Below are 27,825 nucleotides of genomic sequence, written 5' to 3'. Positions count from 1 at the left end.
TTCAGAGGCTTATTACTTTAATGAAGCATCAGCATTATAATAAAAAAGCAAATATTCAATAAATAATTATATTTTTTATAATAATCACAATATGCATTTCTTACATGATGTGGCTCATTAGCCTAACTGTAAGCTGGCAATTTAGCACAATAGAGTTCAATTGAAGAGCCTTGTTGAGAATTTTTAAGCACACAAAATTTCATTAGAATGTTATTTTGCAGCAAATTCATTAAAAAATATCCTTTTGCTATTGGATATAGTCTGACATGTAAGCAATTTCAGTAGTGATATGGTGAACAAGTGTTTTGTGTAATGAAACTATATTGTGCAATTGGAACATATGGTATCCACCAATCAGCATCCAGGAGCAGAACTGTCCATTTTAAAGTGATAATTTCAGGGTCAGATTTCATAGTCAGTTCTCTAAAAACTAGAGGAGAACACTGTGGCCAATCACCAGGAAGTAAAGGAGGTCTTTACTGCTGGAAGCAAGGGATCTTATACAGGTCAAACATTTCTGGACGGTTTATGAAGGTGCATGAAAGATGGTTTTTCACTCACCTTCATGGCTCGTCTCCAACTCAATCTCTCCCCTGTAGTTCCCATAGCCTCCATCTGTACGGGCTCGAATCCGGAAGATGTATGTGGTTCCCGGCTTGAGTCCATCCACCGTCATACTGTTGGATTTGGTCTTCAGCACAGTGTAGTTCTGATCCTGCTGGTTCTATAGTAGGAAAGAATGGAATAATAAGTGAACAAGGCTGCTTTCAATGAAGACGGATGTCTTGATCCCTCACACTGATACCTGAATCCCTTCCTGTCCTGCAAACCCCAGGAGTCTAGATGAACTTTGTCGAATCATCCATAATGCATCGACTCACATTCACAGAAAAAACGAAGAACAAGAGAACAAAGCATGCAGATTGGATTCAAATCAGTCAATTGCCAATTAGCAATTAGCTCAGATGGAATTTAGTGCTCATTCAAGTACATCCTGCCAATGACTAACACAATGCTTTTCACATAGACGGATTGAACTGAAAATAATTTTTTTAAGGGCCTAACAGCTTTTCGGCTTCCAGTAATGGAAATTTATCCAGATAAATGACATCAATCCTATTGACTTGGATCTGTCGCCTCATTGTCCAATTCTCATTGTCTAATCCTAAGGAGAATTCCGTACAGTGTGCTCATGTTAATATTTCACAGCTTATCGATATCCATTCATCTTCCTTCATGTAAGCCCTTTGCTAAAGAGGCATGTGGCAGCTCGCTTAGGGAAATCTAACGTTCCAGACAGGAACGCCACGCCCTGCGAGAGAGGGATGGCCATATTTCCTGTGGTGCTATTAAATCTAAGATGGGCCAAACAGGCGGCATCAAACGGATCGCGGACACAGCGGCAGCCAAGCCTATCCATCTGTGCGCTCCATCTAAAAGCCACATAGCCCATGATCACCTAAATAAATCATAATAATTACCCATCACCCTGTTTTCATGCCACACAGCCAAGTACAGTGGTACAGGAGGGTGTCACCGAGGGATCTAAACAACTGAACATGAAATCACTTACCCTGTGTATAGAAAGGTCACTGCAGAAAGCAGTTCACACTAAGTATACATCTGTACCATATCAGTAATTGAATTACATTGGAGATATATTTAATTGTGCATGCTCATTTCTGCTATTTTTTTACATTTACATCACATTTGTGTTCATCTAACAATCACTTTGAGTTCATCTTAACCGTTTAACACTGTTAAATATAAGCTTTCGTATATCATATAATTAATATGCACATTTCATATGGCACATTATAATATTGTGATACCTTATCCGTAGTATATATACATATTTAAAATAATTTATTTTAAATTTAATTTTTAATTACTTAGACACAATTGTACTGAATAGTATTTTAATATAATAAAAAAATTTATATACTTAATATTAGAACACAATTCTAATCTATATTTATTGGTTATAAGCCATAAAATGAGAGAATGTGGGAAAACATTGTATTTTAACAAAAATTGTGAGGAAACGAAGATTATATTTATAACGATATTATATATATATATATATATATATATATATATATATATATATATATACATATATATATACACACACACACACACACACACACACACACATATTTCATATATTTAAAATTACAATAGAATTTTAATGTGTGTTTATCAGTTACAGGCCATAATAAATTGCCTTACTACATAGTATTTCACATTATTTACTATTCAGACCCAATTCCCAACAATACTGCACACTTTATATGACATTACATATGCAATATGTTTCAAATGATGACGTCAGAAAGACTACTAGAAATTAGATTTGATCATTTAGAATGAGAATCTTATTTTAATCGGATTTCAAACCACACATGGACAAGGTTTGAATCGGATTTCAAACATAATCGCATATGGATTTGTAAATAATATATCACATTTCATGTGTTTTTCTGTCTGTTCAGCCTAAAAAACCAAAGGGGTTTCAGTTGGATGAAGTAAAAATTCGATTTTTGCTGCCCATCGAAACAAAACCTCTGTAATTTGTTCAGGACAATAATGTCATCAAGTCTAAAATGTGACAACCTCAAAGGTTTTTGGCAGACAGGAGATCCATGAATGTTAATTGGGACCGAATGAAGCATGTCTGTGTTAACATTACAGTCTCTCCCCAGGGTACGATAAAAGTGAGCTGCCATATGTCAAATCAGTGCACGAAGGACTCACATAGGGCCAAAAGGTCATGAAGATCAGCGTACACCAAATCGTCTAACCTTTTCATAATAGGTGACTTCATATTCCACCACGGTCCCGTCAGAAGGTTCTGGACCCTGCCATGCCAGCGTTACACTGTCGGTGCCCTTCCTTTCCTTTAAGATGACGCTCACTGAAAAAGAAAGAGAGAGAGATGAATTGAGATTGATTTCCATGTAAAAGAGGAGGATTAATTATACTTCTAATTAAAGAGTATGAGAGGGTCTTGTCTTTTTCAGGAGTGATAAATTATTCTGCGCGTGTAGTGAGTCATTTTCACCCCGTACTACATTGCTGGCACGCAGCCAGAGCACCTCAGCCCTTCCATTCGTACAACAGCAGTGTTCGCGAGCCGCCCTGAGCGGAAAGAGAGAGAGACAGAGGTGCTAATGATGGTGTCAGATTGTGAGTACAAACGAGGGCCTCCGTTTTGGGCCCAGGCAGCTAGTGATGAATGAAGGAGCTGATGTTTCGATCTTTAATGAGCTGTGCGAGTCTTAACTCTGCGTACTCTGATCTGCTGCGCGGCGCTGACACAGTGACACCGCTAACTGCCACATGCACACAAACACTCTTAAAGTCATAAACAAACAGCTACGTTGATATCCCAGCATGTGTTCGGTTCACAGATAAAGAACAGACATGCTTCAGTTCAGAGTAATGAAAGAAAAGTGTCTCAAAATATCACAGGAAAAGATGTAGGAGGTGAGTTAAACAGTTAAAACAAGACAATAATACATTTATATATAGCCAACATGATCTGGCCATTATGTGAACACCACAATCTAAATATTAATATGGTGAGTAATAATAATAAATTGATAAAACTTGAACTTTTTTGCCTTTTGCTCTCATACACTAAAATCTGGGGTCATTTTCATGTTTTTGAAGTCTCATGTTCACCAAGGCTGCATTTATTTGATCAAACAGTAATATAAAAAATATCACTACAATTTAAAACTGTTTTTCTATTTTTAATATAATTTACAATGTAATTTATTCCTGTGATTACTCCAGTATTTAGTGTTACATGATCCATCAGAAATCATTGTATTAAATGAATACTCTCCTTTTCCATTTCATATTGTCTTTAACACAGAAGATCAATGTAAATACTTCCTGTATCATTATACATTCATATATGTAGCATTAAAACGCTCTGTATTCAGTTCTTATGAAGTCATAAATCTGTCAGCTTTATTTGATGTATTTGTTGTTTTATGTCTCCTCAGAATTTGCATTTATAAATATTCTGTTTGCTATCTCACACACCTGCCGATGAAAAATGTGTGCCGAAACATCAATCAATATCCGAATCATGCAAAGCATGCAAATACAAGCGCTACATCATCCCAGAAGTCTCCTCTCGACACATGGCGGATTGTCTCTTGAATATTTCAAGCGGTGTGGACTAGAGGCCAAGCACTCAAAATACAGACCAATCAGAGTTACGTATACCTCAATCAGTCCCCACCCTCTAGTGGCGTTTCCACGGTTACAAGCATGTCAGCTCTCATAAGAGCAAAGGGCTGTTGATCCGGGCATCCTGGGTAACTCTCCTCTCAGGCTTCTCATTGCACTGCCTCTCGCTTTTGCTCTTGTTCTCTGAGGAGCTGAATCATACTTAACCGCAGGATCAGGAGAGCTCGTCCCTCCTCTCGACCAATGACAGGCTTCGAGGTGCTCACAGAGTGCAGGTTTAAAGGTCAGACGAGATATAAGAGGATATAAGAGGACCCACTGAAGCACAGCGCACCCGTGTAAAATTCAAAAGCAGGAAGCAGGAGACAGAAATTGTGACTAAAGCTTCAGAAATTTAAGTCTAAATTTAAGACTAAAGCTTTTCAGAAATTTAACTGAGGATGCTTAAAGTTTTCAAAGGATAACAAATACTACATATCCCTGACCCTCCTGACAGCAATAAAATATATCTGCGTCACATATCATGCCTTAAATGAAAAGGCCCAAAAAAAAGGAAAAAAATATAGTTTGTCCTTGTAAAATGTTCATAACATTTAGAACAAGGGGTATCAGACTTTTGATGCCAAGGTCTATCATATTTAACCATCACCTTACAAGATAGCCCTTCAGAGGAAGACAGCTTTAAATTTTCATGTATAAAGAGCTCATTAATACTGTATATGAAAATTTTAAATGTGATATTGCCAAATAAATAATTATATTTCTGATTTAATTTGCATTTAATGATTTATTAAAATATAACTTTATATATTTATAAACTATGACATAAATATTCTGTATTGTATAGTTGATATTATATTATATTCCAGTTTTAAATGTAATATATTTAGAGAAGTATAAAATAAATAAATGAATAATGTGTTAGTTGAATGTATTTATCCATACAAGATTAGTTTCAAGATTTGGCTTTTATTTTTAATCTTTAAAATCAGTGGTCAACATGATAAAATAATTGCAATAATTAAAAAAAAAAAAAAAAAAAAAAACTGAAAGTGTCTGCTAATTGCATAAATGTAATAAAAATAAACAAATGTTAATTGAAGAAATGTATTTATTTATTTATTTATACAAAAAAAAGATTTGGTTAATATTTCTTAATTTCTTGAAACGTAATAGTCAACAAAAAAATAAAATTAATCCGCAATTAACCTGATTTCTAAAAATAATATTCATAAATTAGCCTTCAGACACCAGCTTTGAAAATCAGAGGCTACTAATTCGCAGAAAAATCATTTAATAGAGAAACACAGAATTTAGATGTGTGACATCTCACCTGTCTGACTGGTGGTGACGTTGACAGACACTAGATGACGTGGACTGGGGCTGAGATCTGACACTCCATTCAGGGCTTCAATGTTGAAGGTGTAATTGGTGTGAGGCTGCAGTTCTGTGACCAGAACTCTGGGGTGCATCAAGCCAAACTGCCTGGGGTTAAAATGCGGACCGCTGCCACAGGGAACGCACTTCTCACCGTCTCCTGCAGCCCCTGCTTCTCCAGAGCACTTCCTGCAGTGGACACTGTAGGTGACATCTCCACGTCCACCGCTTTCCCGAGGAGGACTCCATTCTAGAGTGACTGCAGTCTCGTTCACCATGGAAATGGGATTGCCGGGTGCCGAAGGTGGTCCTGATGAACGTACACACAAGTAAAGCACATCAGTCGTGCACTTAACCAAATAAAATCATCAAAACACAATAATGAACTGAATGTTTCAATGCTTGATTTTTATTAATATTTAGAAAGCCACAAGATCCTCAGCTTACTTGTGCACGCCATAGAGCGAGGGTCCGACTGGGCCCTGTAGAAGCCTCTCTCACACACACACTCAGAGGCCTTGTCCTGGTGGGAGTAGCTGTGTGGGGGGCACTTCACGCAGTACGCATCCATAGCAGAGGCCTTGTAGAAGCCTGACCGACATGCTATCAAAGAAGAATGGGGGAAAAATTTGATTGTATTCATATTCAGAAATATTACTATTATAATAAATTACATAAATTATATATAATATATAAAAGTATAGATAATAAATATAACATATTAAAAGACAGATAGATGTACACATCTCCATTCTGTTCAAAAGTTTTCACCCCCCGGCTCTTAATGCCTGGTTTTCCTTCTGGAGCATCAGTGAGCGTTTGAACCTTATGTAATAGTTGCATTTGAGTCTCTAAGTTGTCCTCGGTGTGATGGATCTCAAAATCTTACAGTCATTGTTGGAAAGGGTTCAATTTTCAAATACACAAAAATGCTGGAAAACCAAAGAATTTGTAGGACCTGAAGGATTACAAGGGACTCGTGAGCAACTATCACTAAACAAAAAACAGCTGTGAATAAATAAATAAAAAAAACACATATCTGTGGATCTAGCTGTGGAGCATTCAGACAGTATTAAAAATCAAGGGGATGTAAACTTTTGAACGGGGTCATTTTATAAAATATCTTATTCATCTTTTATGAGAAATATCTTATTCATAAATAAAACATATATTCAGGTCAGTACTAAATAAACAACAACATGCATTTTGTATGATCCCTCTTATTTTGGTAAAATAATTACCTACAGTATTTGCAGATTCTGCAAGGTGTATGTAAACTTTTGACTTCAACTGTATTTACACTTAAACATATAAACATATACAGTATACACACACATACTTGTTAAACTATTTCTTAAAATAAGAAATGTATTGTAATTATATTTCTGATGTATTTCTATATAAAAAAATGTTAAAAAATCATTACTGTAAATCACCTAGGTTATAAGTTATTCCTTTTCATTTATAATTGGGGAAAAAATAAATAAGCAATCTGAAGAGAGGAGTTTTGTGATGTTATCTGAGGGAGGTTTCCTCTTAGCTCTCGTCACCTTCTCCAGCGAGGCATAACTAACATCCCACTGCAGCATAAGCCTGACTGGAGGCACGAGTCATTCTTTCTTTCTGTGTGTGTCCTGCCTTAATTAAGATCTGAGCTAATTTAATTTGATTTGTTTGTGTGTGTGTGTGTTTGTGTATGCATTAGAGCACTTTCCCTCAGGGATGCCGTGCCAGACTCCCATGTTGCCCCTGAACTAAAAGCAAACCCTATATTTCTGCAAACACATCCCAAACATGTCAGTTCTTATCAGCCACAGCACAATGCGTCCAACATATTTCCCTTTTCAGGAGATGCTTTTTAAAAGCGACTAATACTGAACTTTGGACCGTGCTAATGGAGTGTAGAGTGACAGGAGCTTCAAGAAGCAGTAAGCAGTTAGAGGTGGATGTAGTTTTGAGAGGTGTTGCTTGTAAATTTAACAATGTTAAGTGACTCAACCTACACTGTAGTTAATAACTCAAACACAGATGCTGTCTTGGACTCCAAGACAACTTCATGAGAGAAGTTAATAATCACATGCGACATGCTATACTTCTTATATACACCATACAATTTTTTTTTTTTTTTCTTATAAACTACACAAAAAAAAGTTGCATCACAGCCATGGTGGTCTCTCTCTCTCTCTCTCTCTCTCTCTCTCTCTCTCTCTCTCTCTATATATATATATATATATATATATATATATATATATATATATATATATATATATATACACACACACACACACACATATATATACACACACAATGAATTATTATAATTATTATATATTACTATGTTACTATGATTATTATGTATTGAAATGATTATATTACAGAATTTTTAAAATATTTTATATAAAATATTTCATAACTTTTTTATTAAATATAAAATATCAGAAATATCATTATAATACATTACTATATATATATATATAGATATATATATATATATATATATATATATATATATATATATATATATATATATATATATATATATATATATATATATATATTATTTTTTATTTTTTCCCAACATGATGTTCACTACAGGGGGGCAGAAAAATCCCATTAATAATCAATAGCAGCAGAATAAGAATTACATTGCACACTTTAGAATTTACACTCAGATTCTTGACCTCAATCCATTAACTGACGCTCTAATTTACCACCACATTACCATTAATTAACGGCCGGAGATGTTTTATAATCAATAAGACAGCTGTCCCTCTTAATTAATTAATCAACGTCTTTCAGTTCCCGATCAACCAATCAACAGTGGTTTTTTGCAATTATGAAGCGTGAAAAGGTCAAATGAGTCAAAACATGAGCAGATGTGTCTTTTAACGGGGGATAAAATCATGTAAAATGCCATAATCTTTCTGACCAGTCCAGTTTATTTTTGTTATTTAATATTTTGGAATTTTTTGGCCTAAAAATAATTTCAGGTAGGCTTTCTTCAACACGAATAACAAAGATTTCTCTATCTATCTCAATCTAAAGTCACTGACACAGCCACACAAACACAGCAACATACACACACACAGAGTGAGAAAACATGAAACGGATAATGCTTTAGTAAAGATAAGACCCTCAGCGGGAGATCTTTCTGAGAGATTAAAGGAACAAGAATTTGCTCTAAATGCTTTTACTTCAATCTGCCGAGAGGCAATCGGGACCAGCAGAATTAATACTGCTCTTAACAGGAAAAAACGCCTATTTTTTCATTCTTCCACAGTGTGAAATGACTAAATCTATCCTTTCTCAGTGTCACGCTGAATGTATTTTGTTATCTACCCATGCTCTCCTTATAATTACAGAAATGTCGTAATCCACATGACCACAAATATACAAAAAGCCATTGTTTTTTCAAGCCAGAGCTCAATGTGCTACAAAGTTCCTGCTTATCTGTACAAAAGGAGTATATACACAGATGTGGAAATACACAAAAAGCCCTTTTCCCAAATGTAAAACTGCTGTACTAACTAAAGCTTTATGCTAACAGGCTTACTGTATTCTGCTACAAATCCGGGAGTATTCACTGACCTAAATAATTCTGAGTTAAAACATAGTTTTCAGGGTTATGATGTGAAGTTCTGCTGCATGGGGTGTAAAAACACTGATATACTAAGACCTGAAGAGCTAATATACTAAGGCCTGAGGTGAGAGGTGTTAAGTCTCCGTGGTGGTTTGGAACGAGGCCTGAAATGAAACAGCATGTGTGTATTATGGTTTTGCACCCTCTCTGTGTTCAGTGCCAAACCAGAAAGCCCTTGGAAAGCCCGGCCTTTTGTGGAACCCAACTGGTCTAGTGTGTCAAAGCCAGAGCAATAGCAACAAGGCAGATTTCCACTATGCCTGCTAACCGCAAATTAAAGTATTTTAGAGGATATGGAAAGCCGTGAAGGACAGATCCAGGAGAAATAATTTGCCCCTAAGTGGAGAGCAGAAAAGCTCTAGATTAATTGGTCTATCTAAGATCATCAGAGCTTGAAAACATCCTCCAGCAAGGTGAGTCCACCATAATGCAATCTTAATTTAGTCAAAGAAAATGAGTGAACATGATGGTTTATGCTGGTTTGGTGCTGGTACAGCCAAGCTATTAATCAATCACACTCATTTTCTATTAATTTATTAAAAATATAAAAAATGCAATACATGCCCTGAATACACATCTTTTATGATGAACAAGTCTCTAATACATAAAAAAAAAATTCTTCACTTTTTTTTTATTAATATTTGAAAAACTTTTGTCCACCAAAATCAAAATTATGAAATTTACATTGATCAAAAAAATGTCAACACTAATTATTGAAGGGAGAGGAAAATAATTGATGTAAAATAGAACATACTGAAATCGTACTTTTGCTCATGAGCAGAAGACAGAAAAGTGGAACATCTCTGAGAGATTTCAGATGGCTTCCTTATCAAATATTTACATTGGTGTGATTGGTGTCCACTTGGCTCAACATAATCAATAGCTTTTATATATGATACCTTCAGACAAAAAGAGCAGCACCATCATGGGAATTAAGTAAGAGAAAGCAAGCGAGAGAAAAATGAACAGTGCAGCGCTTGTTTTTTTTTTTTTTTTCTTACTGGGAGGAGGAGGATGAGAGACATGTTTGGAGAGTGTGTTTAATGCCTGGTCCATGGGGACGAATGGTTGCTATTAGTGTATTTCTCATTCTATCTGCAGCCTCTGGTTCATATTGAATGAGGCAGATCAATAGACATCAACCCTCCACCTGAAAAGCTAACAGAGACCCTTCTCCATCACATAGATCAGGGACACCACTTTACTATTGTTAAAAAAAAAAAAGTTAAGACAAAGACTGAATAAAAATAAACTAAAAAAAAATGAATACAACTGAAAGACCTTTAACTAAATTGAAGCTTAAAAAACATTTAAAGACTAACTAAAATAAAGTAAATTTGGTAGCCCTAAAATACTAAAAATTAAAACTAAAATAGAAACTTCAGAAAAGTAAATCTGGAAAACTCAAAACCAAGTGGGAAAGTGAAAAAATTGAAAACTAATGAAATCAAAACACTAAATTACAAAATAAGAAAAATAATAAAAACCATAATAAATAAAAAAACAAATATAAAATTATAAAAAAAAATATAATTAAAATAAGGCACATGAGATTTAGTGTATAAACCATAATAAATTAATAAACAACTATATAATCCTCAAATCTCTTTTACATCTTGCTGTTATTTTAATATCTCCTAGACAGTAATAAGATTAAATGTGAAGAAAATTAAGGCTTTTTTATTTAAAAAAAAAATTAAGATATATCTGCAATCAAGTAACATTTTACTATGAATTAAGGGGAGAAATCTGAGACAAAATTAAGGCTAAATCAAACAAAAATCTATTAATGTGTTCAAAATACCACGATATTACAATCTAATACAATGGCATCACCACAGTACTTTTTGTAAGGACAGACAATACAATTTTACGAATAAAATAAAATATTGAAAAAAAGAACATGACATATATGTCTAGTCAATCCAGTTAGGTTACTATATACACCAGTCTTCAATGAAGAAGATGAAGGGAGTTTTTCTCAGATATGAGAGACAGACGGACGACTTTCTTCCCCCCTGAGGGGGAGCATGAGATGGTTAGAGTGACATCCCTGCTTCCAGCGCTTCAGGTGCCCTTTTCAATTTAACAGCATTGCGGACCTACTCAGAAAAGCAGAACAGCGTAGCAAAGGTAGGGTCAGTGGAAGGCAGACCGCAGGGTCCCGTACCCACAGAAACCGCGCATTCTATTACCTAGGGAGAGAGGCTTATGTACTAGTTTCCATGGCAACATAATTCCAAAACGTTCCCTTCATTGAGTGTGAATCAAGATTTAAATAGTAAAACTCCAGGGGGATTGAAGAGTGAAATTTTATCCACATGTAGCAAAGGATTCATACAAACTAAAGCAAAGAAAAGCACCTGGATACATTAGCATCTCAAACACTTTCAAAGGACTTTAAATATCCAACTTTCAGAGGCATGTTTCATGTGCTTGGCCTTCAAACGGACAAATATGGGCTTCTCTAGACTAGCTCACATTAGTATTTTAAAGTATAATCATAAGGCATTCTCTTTTATGCATAAAACATGAAATTTGATGGCTGACCAAAAAGGCGCTAAGAAAGCGTTGGCGTAGTGATCAGTGAAGCTCCGTTTCTTACATCTAGACTTTGATGTTTGCTCACCTTGACTCACTGATGCCAAACAGCCAAAATGCATCAATATCAAAGCCCCATTTTCCATATGACATGCTAATCGAGGCTAACAGTTAGCCTCTAGGGTATTTCAGCATATTTGTCTATGGATAGCCATGTTTGCATTTCTGTTGGTAAGCAAATGACCTGCTGAGCCCTTTGACATACAAGACTAAACAAGGTTCTTCACATTAGCAGAACTCGACCTCACCTTCAGGAATGAAAGTGTTCTGGTGATTATAGCGCTGTATTGATTTAGTGTCCGGTTGCACAGCAGAGACTTTTTAAAGTCTTTTCAGCCATTTTTACCCTGGCCATTAGGCAATGTAGCATTGATTTTTGGAGAAGGAAAAAAACCCAACCCATCCAGGCTGACAACTGGAGAATGGTTGAGCCAGACTTTCCTCAAAGCTCACCCGCTAGGAGCACAGCTAAAAGGTCATTCGCAATATTCACACAGAACCAGCCTGTTCTGGCCCTAAACCACATCTTTAACCCTTTAAACAAGAAGATTATGGAAAGAGTTGATCCCAGAAGCAATCGAGGATATCACACCTTCTTAGAGGTCAAACTCTTTAGCTTCTCCAATAACCATTGTTGCACAAATGGCTGAAAGTCACATAACACAGCTTCTACCTGGCCTTCAACATCCGAAATACCTGTCCAATTACCTCAGAGGTGTCAAGAGAGGGTTTAAGCATCTCCACTGCTGGATTTCTCCTTTGTCTCAATCTGCTCTCAATCTCCCTGGAGTGCCCTTTCTTTCTGAAGGCTATTTCCCGCTTTCCATCCATCATGCACAGCGTGACAGAGCCAATCTCCCAGGCTTTGCTGGTACGCCTAGCTGGAACATCCTATCAACCTAGTGGCATATAATGTCCACTTGAGCCAAAGACAAAACGTCTACTTAATCCTGTGAAATAACTGGTAGAAGCAAGGTGGACAACTTTATCATGATCCAAAAGTGGAGCTCTACAATTTTCCATTAACCATCAATTCTGCCTACAGCAGATAAGAAGTATAAGAAGAATCACTCCCACAATAAAACCACTTGCGAATGATTGTGGAGCCTACGAATAAACGTCCAATAAGCACTTACGAAATGTTTTGGTTAGTAGTAAAAAAAAAAAAAAAAAAAAAAACTACAATAAAATAAATAAAAATAAATGTAATAAAAATGTAACAAAAAACTAAAAATAAATATATGAAAAGAAAATATAAAATAAAAACTAAAAAAATTAAAACAACATTTTGTTTCTAAGGATCTAATGCACAACCTTTTTTTTAAATCTTAGAAATGCATCAATACTTGTGGAACAATATATTGAATGTGGTAAGCATCCAGTCCATTCTACTCAAATTTACAGCACTCAATACTTTAGTTTTCCTGCAGACTTTGTAATCAGTGGGGTCGAAATGAAAAGCAGGTGTGTTTGGAGACCAGTGGTCTTGCTGTTATTTCAGTGGGGTGAGCTACAGAGCGGGTGCAGGGGGAGCCTCTGACCACAGTTCTTGGGTGGAGAGCTATAAAAAAGAGATTATCCATACATGTGAGAAAAGTAGCAATAAAAACGAATTCTTCTCCACTTACCCGTGCCTTTTTTCTCGCTGTCTGTGCGAGCGTACAAAGCTACAGCCTCACTACATCAATTTAAAATCACAGGAATATAAAATAAAACTACTTCAAGCTGAGTTTCCAAAGCAATGCATTATTTCTGAACACAGAACAGCCATTAAAATAGCTGCTGAAGTCTCACTCGTACTCCTGTTTTCTTTTAACATTCTGTGTCATGAAAAATCAAAAAGATTTATTCATATTGATCTATTTAATAAGCCTCCCACTGTCTAGAATTTTGCTTGAGAAAATTCTTGTCCTCTATAATCATAGAGGTTGATGGTAAAAACCAGATTTGCATGGGAGATGTGAGGTTGCACAGATCTGTAATCACAAATGAAGACCAGGTCTTTAAACCAGTTAGTGCCAGACTCTGAATCAGCACTGGAAACTGGCTCCTCTTAAAAGACTCTTTTATTGATAGTGGCTCCATTTCATTACACATGTGCAAATGCTATTGGATATTTCATTCCTGTTTCTCCTGTGGGTTTTTTTTTTTTTTTTAAATGTGGGAACTTTTAATGACAAAGACATGATTGCGCTCCAACAGAGCAGCTCACAGTGAAGTTTTTGTCCCTTAAAATTGAAGTGAAATCCCCTTTTAACTCCAAATCCAATGTATTTTTGGGTGAAAAGGAATGTTCCACAAGGGGGAAAAAGTAGTGTATACAACTACAAAAACAATAAAAAAACAAAAATAAAATAAAAAAAAATAAAAAAAAAAAATAAAAATAATAAAATAAAATAAAATAAAAATAAAAATAATAAAATAAAATAAAATAAAATAAAATAAAATAAAATAAAATAAAATAAAATAAAATAAAATAAAAATCTTTGCAAAGGGATATTTGATTAAAGATTACAAAGAACAAGTCCATACGTATTCATGTTGACTTTAAATAAAGGAGTCTGAGCCAACCAGCAGACTGTTTCTCCTGGATGTAAGGCCCTCTTGTAATCTGCTGCCCGCTATGATGAATTATTAAAAGAGTTTGGAAAAAATAATACAAGATGACTGCTGGTTGCACGTGTTGGTGCCTCCACGTGCCGCCTTCCTTCTCAACACACACACTGAAAAAAATATATGGGAAGTCGTGGCCTAATGGTTAGAGAGTCGGACTCCCAATCGAAGGGTTGTGAGTTCGAGTCTCGGGCCGGCAGGAATTGTGGGTGGGGGGGAGTGAATGTACAGCGCTCTCACCATGACTGGTGCCCTTGAGCAAGGCACTGAAACCCCAACTGCTCCCCGGGCGCCGCAGCATATCCCACTGCTCCGCGACTACGGGTGTGTGTTCACAGTGTGTGTGTGTGTGTTCACTGCTCTGTGTGTGTGCACTTCGGATGGGTGTAAAAGAGCACAAATTCTGAGTATGGGTCACCATACTTGGCTGAATGTCACGTCACTTTCACTTTTTTTCACTTTTTCACTTTCAAATATATCGGAGTGCCATTAAGAGACAGAACAGGTATAGAAACAAATCCCATTGCAATATCACTGTGAGGCATCATCAGAAAAGAACACATCACAAAGCCGGGAAACATAGGGAGAAGTATAAACTGTCCATACTTAACATGAACAGCGACTATTTTAATGGTTAATTTGACCAAACTCTGTGAAAATCACAGTCCTCTATTACTGTCATAATGTGATTTGTGAATTTCTCTATAAAAATCATAATGTTAATATTTTAAATAGGAATAATAGGCCTATTGTGACTTTTAAACTGCAGGCGATCAGGAGGAATGAGGAAGAAATGTCTAGTTTCCTTAACATTTTTCCTTTTCAGTGAAGAAAAACTGTGAAGCCAGACTGTCAGTTTTACAGACTGTGAAATACAACTTCTACTAAACGCATGCAAAAACATTTATAAATTCATCCTGTAGACAGAAAAGGAACATTCAACGATGTGCTAAACTCCCTAGATGAAATTTTAGAGTTCTGTAAGCTGTCAATGTCCCTGTATAATTGATGGCGCTCCGAGTCTTTGATGCTTTGGCTGTGGAGACTCTCTATTCCTGCGTTTGTCTTTCCTACAGGGGTCCACACCCAAGTCCCAGCAGCTAGACGAAAAAAACCCACCGGCTACATCTGGTAGCCATCCTGACATTCTCCAGCAGAGCTCACAACGGTCTCGGTTTAACTGCTTTCTGAGAAAGAAATGCACAAATCTCAAAACTCCACAGCCCTTAAACCTATGAAGACACCATCAAAGGAAATTAAGTCTATGCGCTATGTACTTGTCAATACCATCACTTGTTTTCCATCAGCGTTTGATTTGGGCGTCATTTATATTTTACTCTGCCCAGATCTCAGCATGCCAGAAATCTGAAACTCGAACATGTTCTACAGTTTCCTTAGAGACAACTGCACGTGGAAAAAAAAACAAGTACCATGAATCGTCTGTGTTATGACAGTTGGACGGTGAGCCTAAATTGCAGATTGGCACTTTGCCATCCACTGACAGGTTATTCCATATTGTTTACTATCGGCTACTAAAGTGCTATTGATCCAGACAGCAGCTGGAGGTACAGAAATGGGTAGATGACTTGTCATAGACAGTTTGATATAGGGCTGAGACAGCTAGACATTTTAGTCGGCAACTGATTAACTAGAAGCCACTAATAAAAACAGCATAAATCTTTCGAATTTTTACACAGTTTAATGTAATGGTTAAATTAAAATGAAATACAGCTCTGCATAGTCATTAAAATAAATAAATATAAAAAAAATATTTTAAATAAATATTTTTACATTACAAAATTTTGTGAAGGTTTTATTTTATATGCAGGCACAATTAAGATTTGTAAACAAAACTAATTTCAAGCAATTATTATTTTTTTTTTTCATTTTTCATGATCTTTAAAACAAGGTTTTAAAGATCATGAGAAATATGAATTCAGCCGAGTGCATCCTGGCTGGCAGTGTAGCTACACATGAGCATCTTTTTCTTCTTTAAAAATTTGTTCCAGAAATAATATTATTATCAAGGGTAAATTAAATGGCTATTGCAGATGTCTTAAGCTGTCTCCGCCAATAAAAGCTTCTCCGTTGGAAGAAAAACTTGCACTCGATGCAGCTCATACACACACTTCCAAACTGGCAATGAGCAGTTAGCAATATGCTATGAGAGCCAAAAAGCATATGGGGGAAGAAAACAGCTCAGGTCACCGAGTTGGGCTGAATGTTGAATAGGAAGCTTCATGGTTCACTGAGCTGTAGCGGCTATCAGCATGTACCAGTGACGGTTAAATGATTCAGTATATGTATGTATGTATGTCCACAGTGCAGAAACAGTACAGTATATCACGCTTCATGTGTTATGGAACCTAAATATCCACAGGCATGTTTTGTGGTCGGATTCACTGGCAGTACCAACTAAATACAGCAGGGTGTTTTTTTCACCAAATGATGATGTATAAATATAAATGTCTCAAGGGTCCCTCCTTCAATACATAATATGATTTAATATAATATGATATTTATTATAACATAATACACAACAGGTCAAAAATGTGGAACTATCAAGGTTTTTTTTTTTTAAGAAGACTTGCGCTCACCAAGGCTGCATTTATTTGATTGTGAAATATTATTACAATTTAAAAGAACTAGAGGATTTTTTTTTTTTTTTTTAGAATTTATTTTATGTACTTCTGTGATGGCAAAGCTTTTTTAATTAGGATGTTGAAAAGAACAGCATTTTTAGATAGAAAAGCATACTTTAAATGATACAAGACTTATTTTAAACTTGAAGGAGGAACCCAGGCCACTTTCAGAACATCATAATGGATTTTTACATTGTCATCAAACAAATTGTCATTTCTGGACCTGGAAACAATCATGAAAATTATTAAAATCTCCATGGAAATTTAAGAAAAAATAATATTTCACGTTTCAAAATATTTTTTTAAGTTATCAAAAGCCCTAAAATATTTCATTAGGTAGAAATTGAGAGTGAGTAAAAAAATAAATACAAAACCTTGAAAAAAAAGAGGCCCATTTTGGGCCTTGCAAATATTATTGTGGATAGTCAAAAAGGTAGAAAACCACTGCTATAAACTGTCCTGCCCATAAAAGGCAAAACGACTCAAATTTCCCCATTTCCTAATACCTATTCACCCTTTAGCCAACAAAAGCTGCAGAGAAGGTTTATGCGGGTGAGCTGAATGGCGACTGTGTCCGTGATACAAAATCACTGGCCGAAGATAAACTCCTTCAATTCCAGCATCCTGCTGTCACCCTGCAGGCGAGCATCACGTGGTGAGGATTACAGATGTGGAAATCTAACTAAACGTCTAAGTATGTGATTACTAGGGCCCCTATAAAGACGAACAGCAGCAGAGTGTGGAAAGCTCAGGTCTCTTAACCATGTTAACCTCTCCAATCTACACTCTAAAATTTGGTTTTAGAGCACACACACACACACTCATCTCCTAAAGCCGCCTCCACTGTGAATCTCCATTGGGGTGCTGACAATCCCATGACCCAGTTTCTCAGCTCAAATCCTATGGAGGAAGACACTCCAGAGCTCCTCACAGCAAGATTACTGTCACAAAGAGCTCATTTCTGCCGCTCCTGCCCCAATGAAAAACACTCCATTCAGCCACAACCGTGTGAGCTTAGCATTGTAGAAAATAACCCTCGGGAGACAGAAGAGAGTGCCCATCTCCAGCTGGCATGCTAACAGTCAGGGGGCCATCGGGTCAGACCTCATGCCAGACCCAAACTCAGAAACTGGTGTGCACCACCAATCCACTCAAAGACCATTTACATCCAACAAAAGCGCTTGATTGTACACCGAAGTGCTCTACGCTGAGAGACACGGGTAAGAATGGACAGCCCCGGTGAAAGGACTTGATACAAGAGGGTTTTTTTTTATCAGAGTTTACAACATACTTTCACAGATTGAAAGGTTAAGAGAGGATATGGAGAATGAAATGAAAGAGAAAAAAAGGATGAATCTATGGTTGGCAGGAGAAAGTGTTAAACCAGAATGGATGGGATGGGGTTTCTGTTGGAGAGCGTTCGAGAGCTGCCACAATAAGACGAAAAGAAAAGAATGGAAGAGATAAATATAAGAGGCAGTTCACTGAGCTGAGGTTGTGGGAGAAGACGTATCTAAACAGTAGCCGTCTCCCTCTATTTTTCACTGTCTTTCTATACGGCCTTATAGGTCGACATTGAGCGGTAAGTGGGCTAGACTGAGGCGCTGTTGGAAGATTTAGAAACAATCCGCGAGACGAAAAGAACAAACAAAAAGAGAAAGGTAGGGAAAAAAACAGATAAAGGTAGGAAGAATGGGAAAGAGAAGGGGAAAAAGAGAAATGTTTGTTAAACACCAGCTTAAATTTAAATGTAATATTTCTGTCCTTCTACTAATGCTGTTTTCAGTGAACATAAAAGCCCTCGAAGCATGAAAAGTGGAGAAAGCCAGCGTCAGCAAGCACTTCCAGAACCCACAGCGAGACCGCAAGGTGAAAACAAAACCGCAAGCTGTTTCACTTTAAGTCACTTTGCATGGCATTGCCCTGTTTCTGCATGGTGCTGTTGGAGCCAGAGAGAAATGAATGTTTTGTCAGCTGACCGGGCTTGTATGAATTAACCAATTTCTTATTGCAGTTGGAGTAAATCTTTTATTTTGAGGCTATTTTTGAGTTACAGCCCAGTCTCGATCACTCTCTGTAATGAATCGTTGCAAAATGCTCCCCTTTTTCCATTGGTGCTGAATGTTTCTTGCGGCACTGAGCTGAATCTACTGTGCCACAGCTAATAATATTACTCCTGAGGTTTAAAAGATTCAATAGAAAGTATCGAGATAAACTGAGTACCATGACAATATAAAGTCTTTTTCTAATGTGATGTCATCAAAGGCTGCATGCAAACACCAAAAATACAATTGTCTGATTAGGACAGTAGCCTATATAGAGTCTTAAAACTTGAGTTATGCTAGTATAAATGATCTTTTTGCATGTATACACTTTTAAAATGTTTTTCTCTGCTTGGAAAACTATCACACATGATGTAAGCTAAACGTTATTAGCTAATTTTTAAAAAGGCCCTTGGATATATCAAGCCCTAACTTTTGGTTTCTCTCTTTCCCACCACTATCTCAACCACACACAGTCAAGAAGGGTTATCAAACCTGACTTGCGCCTATTGCTAACACCCCAATTAACAGATACAATCATTGACATGAGCTGTAGGACTCTATCAGCTGTGGTGCAAACCAAAGAGCACTGAACTGGTTGTGATGAATATCCAACCCCCACCTCTCCAGTCTACTTCCTAGTCATGCCACTCAATTGTTCCCTATCCAAACCCCCTCCTTCCTGATCTACACTTCCATCCACAAGAAAACAGTCCAGAATGGCTGAATGAATATTTAAAAGCTGCAGCCTTCTCAGTCCTGGGGTGGCGTATGAGCAAGTTCCTCGAACAGAGGCTGAGGGGTGACAGGGCTTTGAAAAACCAAAGGAGAAGAGAGAAACAAAAGCAATAATAATAATAATAATAATAATAATAATAACAATAATAATAATAATTACAGTGCAACCCTTGTCTTGGCAAAAAAGCTAGCTACATTAATGAAGCCATTAACACCTTCTCAGATGAAAAGAACAGTGAAGACCTGTGTTTACCCCGTTACCATGTACATGCGATAATAAAGTTTGCATTCTACCTTTCTCAGGGGGATAGCTTAATTTGTGAGGTTTTACCTAGCATTTTCTCCTTTTAATAGATCTTTTGTTTGGAAGTATAAAAGATGCCAAAGTGCAAAACACTCCCTGCTTCATTAAACAATAATGGTAGCAAAAAATTACTACAGAGCAATAGGATGTGAATCAAATGCCACTTCTGGACTGGACTGGACTGGACTGGACTCACTGACTCACTCACTGACTCAATCACTCACTCACTCACTCTGTCTGTCTGTCTGTCTGTCTGTCTGTCTGTCTATCTATCTATCTATCTATCTATCTATCTATCTATCTACCTGCATGTCTATATCTATAGCTGAACTATATATCTACCCATCTATCCACTCATCTACATATCTATCTATCTATCTAGCCACCTTCCCATCTATCTATCTAGCCATCTAACTAGCCACCTATCCAGCCACCTACTCATCTATCATCTATCCATCAATCTATCTATCTATCCACTTACCCACCTATTTTCTTCCCATATATCTATCTAGCCATCTATGGACAAAGGCATCTATTGTAGCTGTAACTGAGTAAACAGAACATATAAAATGATGCTTGGTGCATGCCGGTGATGATGCTTCTTACATCCGTTTCGGAGAACCAGAGGACAAATATTTCAATCTATCGCTCAGGCATGGCACCGAAATCTGCATTCTGATTCGGTTCTAGTACATACCGGTTACATAGGTACTGGTGCCATATTGGTAATGGGTTTCGGTACCCAACCCTACTTACACAACTACAGTACTAATCTATTTATCCACTTACCTACCCATCCTTATCTATCGTTCATGCAGTCACATTTCTATAATCTAACAATAATTAATCTTAATCTCTTCTATCCAATCATTAGATTGTTTTAAAGCACTCTTGAACTTTGTCTTCGAGTCAAGACAAAACCTTTAACCCTATTTGCTACAGTTTCTAACTGCATAAACACAAGTTTCTGTTACGCAACCAACAGTGTAATGCTAACACAAGCAGAAAGAACCTATATAGAAGCTGTGGATGTGGACACTTTTGCAATGTACTGTAAAAACCACTATTGTGGTCACACTATTCATTTCAAAGTGGACCGCTATAGATCAAGAGCACGTTTACCCAGATAGCCACAAAAATTTTGATATTTTCTAAAGCAATCATTTGAGACAGTAAAAGCAATAATACTTACGTTGGCAGTGTCCATCTACCTCCTCGAAGCCTGGCCGGCACACACAGCGGCCGATGGGCACCAGCCAACCTCCGTCAGCACTGCAAAACATCCGTGGTGCCTCAAGCTCTTCCGCATCCTCCACACAAGTGCCACGCACTTCCACCAGCGCTGAATCGCCACCCGTCACTGTATCCGGGAACCGGGCCAGATTGAGAACCGCCAGAGGACAGCGCTTATAAAAGACTCTCACCGACACCAGAGCAATGCAAGCACCCAGGTCTTGAAACGCCAGGTACAAGCCCCTCTTACTAAGACCACTGATGTCTCGCACTTCCGTATTCAACTTCATGACACGATCCCCAACGTCAGTCTGTGTAAAGCTCTCATCAGCCGCTATAGTGTCAATCTTGACATATTGGCTTTCTCGAATGTGGCGCAAAGGTGCAGCGACGGCATTGTTAGATTCGTGGTAGTACACGTTAAACGTCTCCTTACAGGTCCCAGGGACTCCCGGAAGGCTGTTGCAGTCACGTAAAGTGAATTTGATCTCCACGTAGACACGTTGAGCACCTTCTCGCTGGATCAGTCCAGTGCGCAACCAGTTGTTCTGATTGGCTTCCATTACATTGCACACCTGGTACGTCCTCATAGGAATGTTCCTCTCGTCCATAACACTGATCTCCTCCCACTGACAAACAAACAAAAAGTCAATCAGTACAAGGAGACACACATCCCTCAAAGCTTTGGTAATTGGTACTTTGGTTCTGAACTTTCTAGGCTCTTACAGTGGTTTCTAAAAGATTTTGACAGACGCATGATGGGCACTTTACGAGAAAAGGCATCATTTAACTGTCATCAAGAGGAAAGTGCTTCTGACAGGCAATCAGCTCAAAGTTATGAACTGAACAGTCTCAGTTGTTTTGTTCACGCATAAATCAACTCATTGTTGATGCAAAGAAAATTGTATAATTGTGCTTTGGAAACTTCAATTGTTAAAACCTAAAAACTGAAAACCATGAAAAATTATTTGGTTTGTTGGTTTGGCAATGACGTCAGTAAGTTTGTGGGTTAAAAATAAAGGCACAAAAAGTAGCAATGTAAATCTTTCAAATCTTTCATTTCAGAAGTGTAGTACGCATACTGTTGGACATGCCAAACCTTAAACGTTTCCCCTGCTTTATAAGCACCACACAAAAACATGAGATATTTCTCTTTACAGGCACTCGTGAATCTGAGCATGAATACTTGTGCCAAGGCCACTATTACAATCAATCATCATCTTGTGAAAATGGATTTGAATGAATGAAACAAAAGCGTGGGATGAGAACCAACTCCCACAGAGGAGACAGAGAATCGTTACTCAGCGGGTTGGCAAGGTTGTTCGAAATGAGACTTTCCTATGACCCCCCACAGGAAACTCTGAAGAGTCACAGCCTGTATGTTCACAGTGGGGAGCTGTGAGCATTTATGAGGGTTAGAAAGATATAGGAAAGATCAAGGACTACACTTTAAATCTGGGTTGTAACAGAACTTGTTGGGGATGATGTAAAAGGTAAATATCTGGGCTAGTTATTTCAAGGTTTTAGGTTCAAACCCCATAAGGGACAACCATAAGATGTTACAAAGTTCGTGCATCATTCAGAATTGACAATGCTTTTTAAATTCAAATTCAGTTCCTTCTTTTGAATTTGATTGTACAGAAAGTAAAATTAAAATATAACTTAGATTTCAAAGAAACAAACTTTACAGGCCTTACAGATAGCTAGAACAACAGCTAAATAGATATATATTAATTGTATTATATATTATATTAATTTGAACTGTTATTCTGTAAATTCCTCTTATTGGATGTTGAAACTTTAAAAAAAGCTTAAATATCCTATTGTAAGGAAATATTTTGCATTTATCATAAAACCTTTGACAGTGGCTTCCATATCAAACTGCTTTCTGGTAAAATCTTTGGCAAAGGTACTGTCAGAAAGGCTTAGGGCAAATTTCGCAAGGACAGAGATCTTAATCATTGTTTTTTTTCCTTTCTTTTTTTTCTGTGTTGATTGATGTATTTCGGCTGTGCTCTGCAGACTTTCACAGGTACTTACCCCCTCTGGTGGATACGCTTCCCAGCCCAGATCACCTGGGGCAGACATAGAGTCGAGTAGAGTAACTGTAAAAGAATAGAAAGGACAGAGATACAGAGTTAATCAAAGCCACAGTGCCAGCAGAGAACATCATATTTTTATCATTCATTCAAATTTTTCATAAACAACAATGGGGTTTTTACACAGCATGATGTCATGTAAAGCATGAATCATTCAAGGCTGCAGTCTTTCTGAATAAAATATAGACAACGGAGCTCTAGAAATGTCAGAATCACTTGTAACAGCCTAATCAACACTTTGCATTTGAGGTTATTCATTCCAGTTTTTAGATGGTACATGACATATACAGTACAGTGGATTTATTTTATCAACCTAAACCTCAACAACGTCTAAAACCAGGCGCAATAATCTAAAGCCAGATGGGGTTAGATATTCAGTCACGACCATAACAAAACATGTGATTTGCAGCTCCTCACACAGTCTTTTTGAAATCTGTTCTCACATCAATATTTTCAGGGGTTGATGGGGCTATTTATAACAGTCTTTCAATCTCCCAATGGTCGGAGCCCTGAACTTCCCACTTTGAGCTCCGTTCCAAACCAATTACATCCCTGGCAACCAGGGTGATTAATTCTTAATCACATCCAAACCTCAGATGTTCCTCCTCTTTCACGCTGAATATCAACCTCTCCCTCCCCTGGCACATGTGCGTGCCCTTTTGTGACGATTACAAAAAAAAAAAAAAAAGGAGGAAAATGGGAAAATCAAAGACCATCTGGATCCAAATTCTAATTAAAACTGACTGCCAATGGGTTTGTGTGACATGCAAACAGTGTGCATTTTTAAATCGCGCTTTGATGGTTGGTTGATGTGGAAACATGTATTATGTTTGGTTTCATGGGTCATATACAGAGCAATTGGGTAAATTTGATGATTTGACACTCAAAGAGAAAACCATATGTAGAGTCAAAGCAGGATATTGCTTCTTAACCAAATACAGATTACGATGTCATTAACCACTGGTGCTCGTGTGCATGTTTTCTGACGAGGGGGTAAAACCAGACAGGCCAATATATCAGTCCAAATGATCTGGAAATCATTCTGCTCTGCCTTTCAAAGACACATTTAATAAAACAAACAAATGAATACAGCCACAGGCCTCGCACAGCCCATTAATACAAACAGCAAGTAACATTTAACTCGCAGCAGGATGAAATTTGTTCCACCTGAGACATCAGTTCTGGCTCAGCAAGCATTTTTTAAACAACTGCTATACAGTCCCTGATGAAAAGACTAGCGTGTTGTGTTTTGGACACCAAGCTGCTTAAATCACAAACAATTAATGTGTTCAAACTTCTAAACCAGCAAGACGATCTATGTTGACTCTCTGAACAAGAAAAGTCTTGCTATTTTATTTTATTTTTATGTTTTAACCAGCAAGTTGGTCAACCAGTTGCACCTGCAAGATCAGGTGCAGCCAACTTTACCGACAATGTTTTACAAGTTAACATAATTTCTATACTGGTCTTTCAACAAAACAAGTACCAAACAGAGACTAACCAGAATAAACCAGCATGAACATTATCAGATCTTAGCAGTTAGTAACCCAGGCTAGATCATTGTTTACTTGCTCTGTTGGGAAAGCAACTTAGATTTTCATTGGCACAAAAATTAAACATTGATTTATAAATTGAATATGTATAATTTATATTTGCATGTATACTTCTAAATAAAATGTGCAAATTTACTATTTATTGTAAAATTATTTAAAATTATTATTTGACCAGTTTCACATAATTTGCTTATTTTTCTGATAAATAACAGTTTATGGAAATTATGTTACTATAATTATTATAGGAAATTCCAAGAAAAGCACATATTCAAAAACACTTTTGCTAGAAAAATAACAGCATTCATGGCAAAAAAAATATTGGTTTGTAATTTTTTGAACCATTCTTACAGATGCTAACAGAACTATCACAAGCCGTTTTTGCAATTTCAACAAAATCCATCTATGTTAATATTACTTAACTAACCTTAGCGAGCTGAGAAGCTTATGCAACCAAATGTCACAGAAACTCAAATGTTTAAGGAGTCTAGCTCTTTCTCCAAATTCCTAGTTCAAACACATAGAAATTCTTTCAATTCTTTGTCATCCAAAAGGTGAAAGATCCCCTTTATTCTACCTGTCAAAGAAAAAGAAAAGTGATTTTTTTTTTTCTTCACAAAGCTGGTGTTTCTATGGACCTTACAGAAGAATATAATCAGGCTCACCAAAGACATGACTGTACCACACAATAAAATGACAAGATTTCCTAACTAAAATCCATTTAGGCACCACAGAATTCAAAATTGTCAAAGAAATCACTGTAAATTCACTTTTCTGTCACTATTACAAGGCCAGGGTCAAAACCTTTATAGACAATGCAGGTGAAGCATCCACTCAAATAGTGGTTGTATATAGCCAATTAAATTTAGCCCCCATTATCCTGAATATGGTTACAGTCTTGTACAGGACCAGGCCAATAGATGTGATGTTTACTAAAACAGCTGGTTAGGTAAAGTAGAGGATGGGGGCTTTTCTTCATCATTAGCTCCCAGTCGTGCAACTGTGGATGTGGCAATACTGGAATCCCTCGGGGAGGCTGAGAGATCTCGCCACCTCAGGCCAATAGATTAGATTAACCATTAACACTGGGAAGAGTGCAGTGGTCAGCAATCACCTCCAATCTAAACAGGGGAGCAAAAACTTAAAAATGGAAAAAGGAGAAGGGTAGGTCAAGAAAGAGAGAGGGAAAGGATAGATAAGCAGCTGGATATATGTCCTCAGGGAACCGAAAAGGACAATGGGGTCACTCTCGCTCATGCACAGCCACTGTCAGGTACTTCTCAAGTATCCTTTACTTAAGAGGCAAATCAATCTATGAAGATACTATTCTTAACTCTGAACATGTATATTCTAGCAGGATTCAGGACTGTTGGGCATTAAAAGGTTTAAAATCTACCTGGTTTGTATACATTAAATATGGTATTTATTAGGGCTGTCAAACGATTAATCACGATTAATCGCATCCAAAATAAAATTTATGTTTACATCATATATGTGTGTATACTGTGAATGTATATTTATTATGTATATATAAATACAAACACGTGCATGTATGTATTTAAGAAAAATATGATATGGTTATATATTAAATATATTTATATATAATATAAAATATAAGTATATAAATATATAAATGTATATACATACATGTAAATATTTTCAAAGAATATACTGTATGTGTATGTATTTATATATACACGATAAATATACACAGTACATATACATAATGTAAACAAAAACTTTTATTTTGGATGCGATTAATCATGATTAATCGTTTGACAGCACTAGTATATATATATGTCTAAAGCCCCTTTCACACTGCACGTTGGTCCCAAAAAATTGCCGGATCGCCTTCTGTGTGTATGCAAACACGTCCCGGGATTGATTCTAATATCGGCCCCGGGTTGGGGACCTAGTAACATTGCCAGGTTCAGTCCCAGAAACGAACTCAGCCAAAACCAGTGCCGTAAAGGGTGTGTCATAGTGAGGACGCAGGTTATCATTCGACTCTTTTACCAGGTGTTTTGAAGGCAGATCAACGTTCGCGATGAAAAAACTATGTGCAAACTGTAATGAAGCAGAGATCCGTTAGCTCCTCACTATCCACGCAGAAGCTGAGATCGTTCACCAGCTTAAGTGAACTTTAACGTGCCTAGCGTTTTCGACTCGTACATTACACGTCACATCCTGATGTCACGTGTTATTACGGGACCTTTACGGTTGTGTGTGAACGCATGCACATATTCTGGGAAATCACTGGCAGTGTGAAAGGGGCAAAATCTAGCGACACGGGAACAATTGCCGGGACACATTACCAGTGTATTTTCCGGAATCGCAGTGTGAAAGGGGCTTGAGAAGAGTATTCTGGCTAGTTTAATCTCTTTCAAGGTGAAGTGTGTAATGTCTTTTCTCACCATATACGTATAATTTAAAAAATGATTATAGTTTACAAAAAGTTTTTTCCTGAATACCCCCCAACCATCATTGGTCAGACACATACATAGCCCCGCCCCAAACTCACACCATTGTTGAGTATGTTGCTATGTCCGGCTGATTAGGATTCTTAAACAAACAAAGCCACGTTCTCGACAGAACTGTCAAAAAACGGTATATGAAAAGAGTAGTATGTCCGAATTCTCAGAATTCACCAAACAGTATGTGAAAAAAAAAAGAGAAAAAAAAACACGGGTGAACTACTACTTCAGCTGAGATTCCTTAGTGTGCATCTGATGGACACTTTAATATCCCCCGAGAACATGGGAGAGGAACTGTGAATGTCA

At 37.0% G+C, this 27,825-nt stretch overlaps 1 protein-coding gene across 1 annotated transcript in view; it reads right to left on the bottom strand.

Moving 5' to 3' along the window:
• Positions 1–27,825, bottom strand: part of LOC109078057 (ephrin type-A receptor 3) — a 63,612-nt gene that overhangs the window by 28,022 nt on the left and 7,765 nt on the right. Inside the window, exons 2-7 of the mRNA XM_042751588.1 lie at positions 23,437–23,501; positions 21,356–22,025; positions 6,031–6,186; positions 5,540–5,893; positions 2,805–2,917; positions 562–724 (exon numbers count right to left, since the gene is read on the bottom strand). Coding sequence (XP_042607522.1) covers positions 562–724; positions 2,805–2,917; positions 5,540–5,893; positions 6,031–6,186; positions 21,356–22,025; positions 23,437–23,501 — 1,521 coding nt within the window. The remainder of the gene's footprint in view (positions 1–561; positions 725–2,804; positions 2,918–5,539; positions 5,894–6,030; positions 6,187–21,355; positions 22,026–23,436; positions 23,502–27,825) is intronic.

This window comes from Cyprinus carpio, chromosome B24, assembly GCF_018340385.1.
Source record: "Cyprinus carpio isolate SPL01 chromosome B24, ASM1834038v1, whole genome shotgun sequence".
Lineage (NCBI taxonomy): Eukaryota > Metazoa > Chordata > Actinopteri > Cypriniformes > Cyprinidae > Cyprinus > Cyprinus carpio.
Note: the sequence above shows the minus strand (reverse complement) of the source record. Positions and strands in the feature narration are given on the sequence as shown.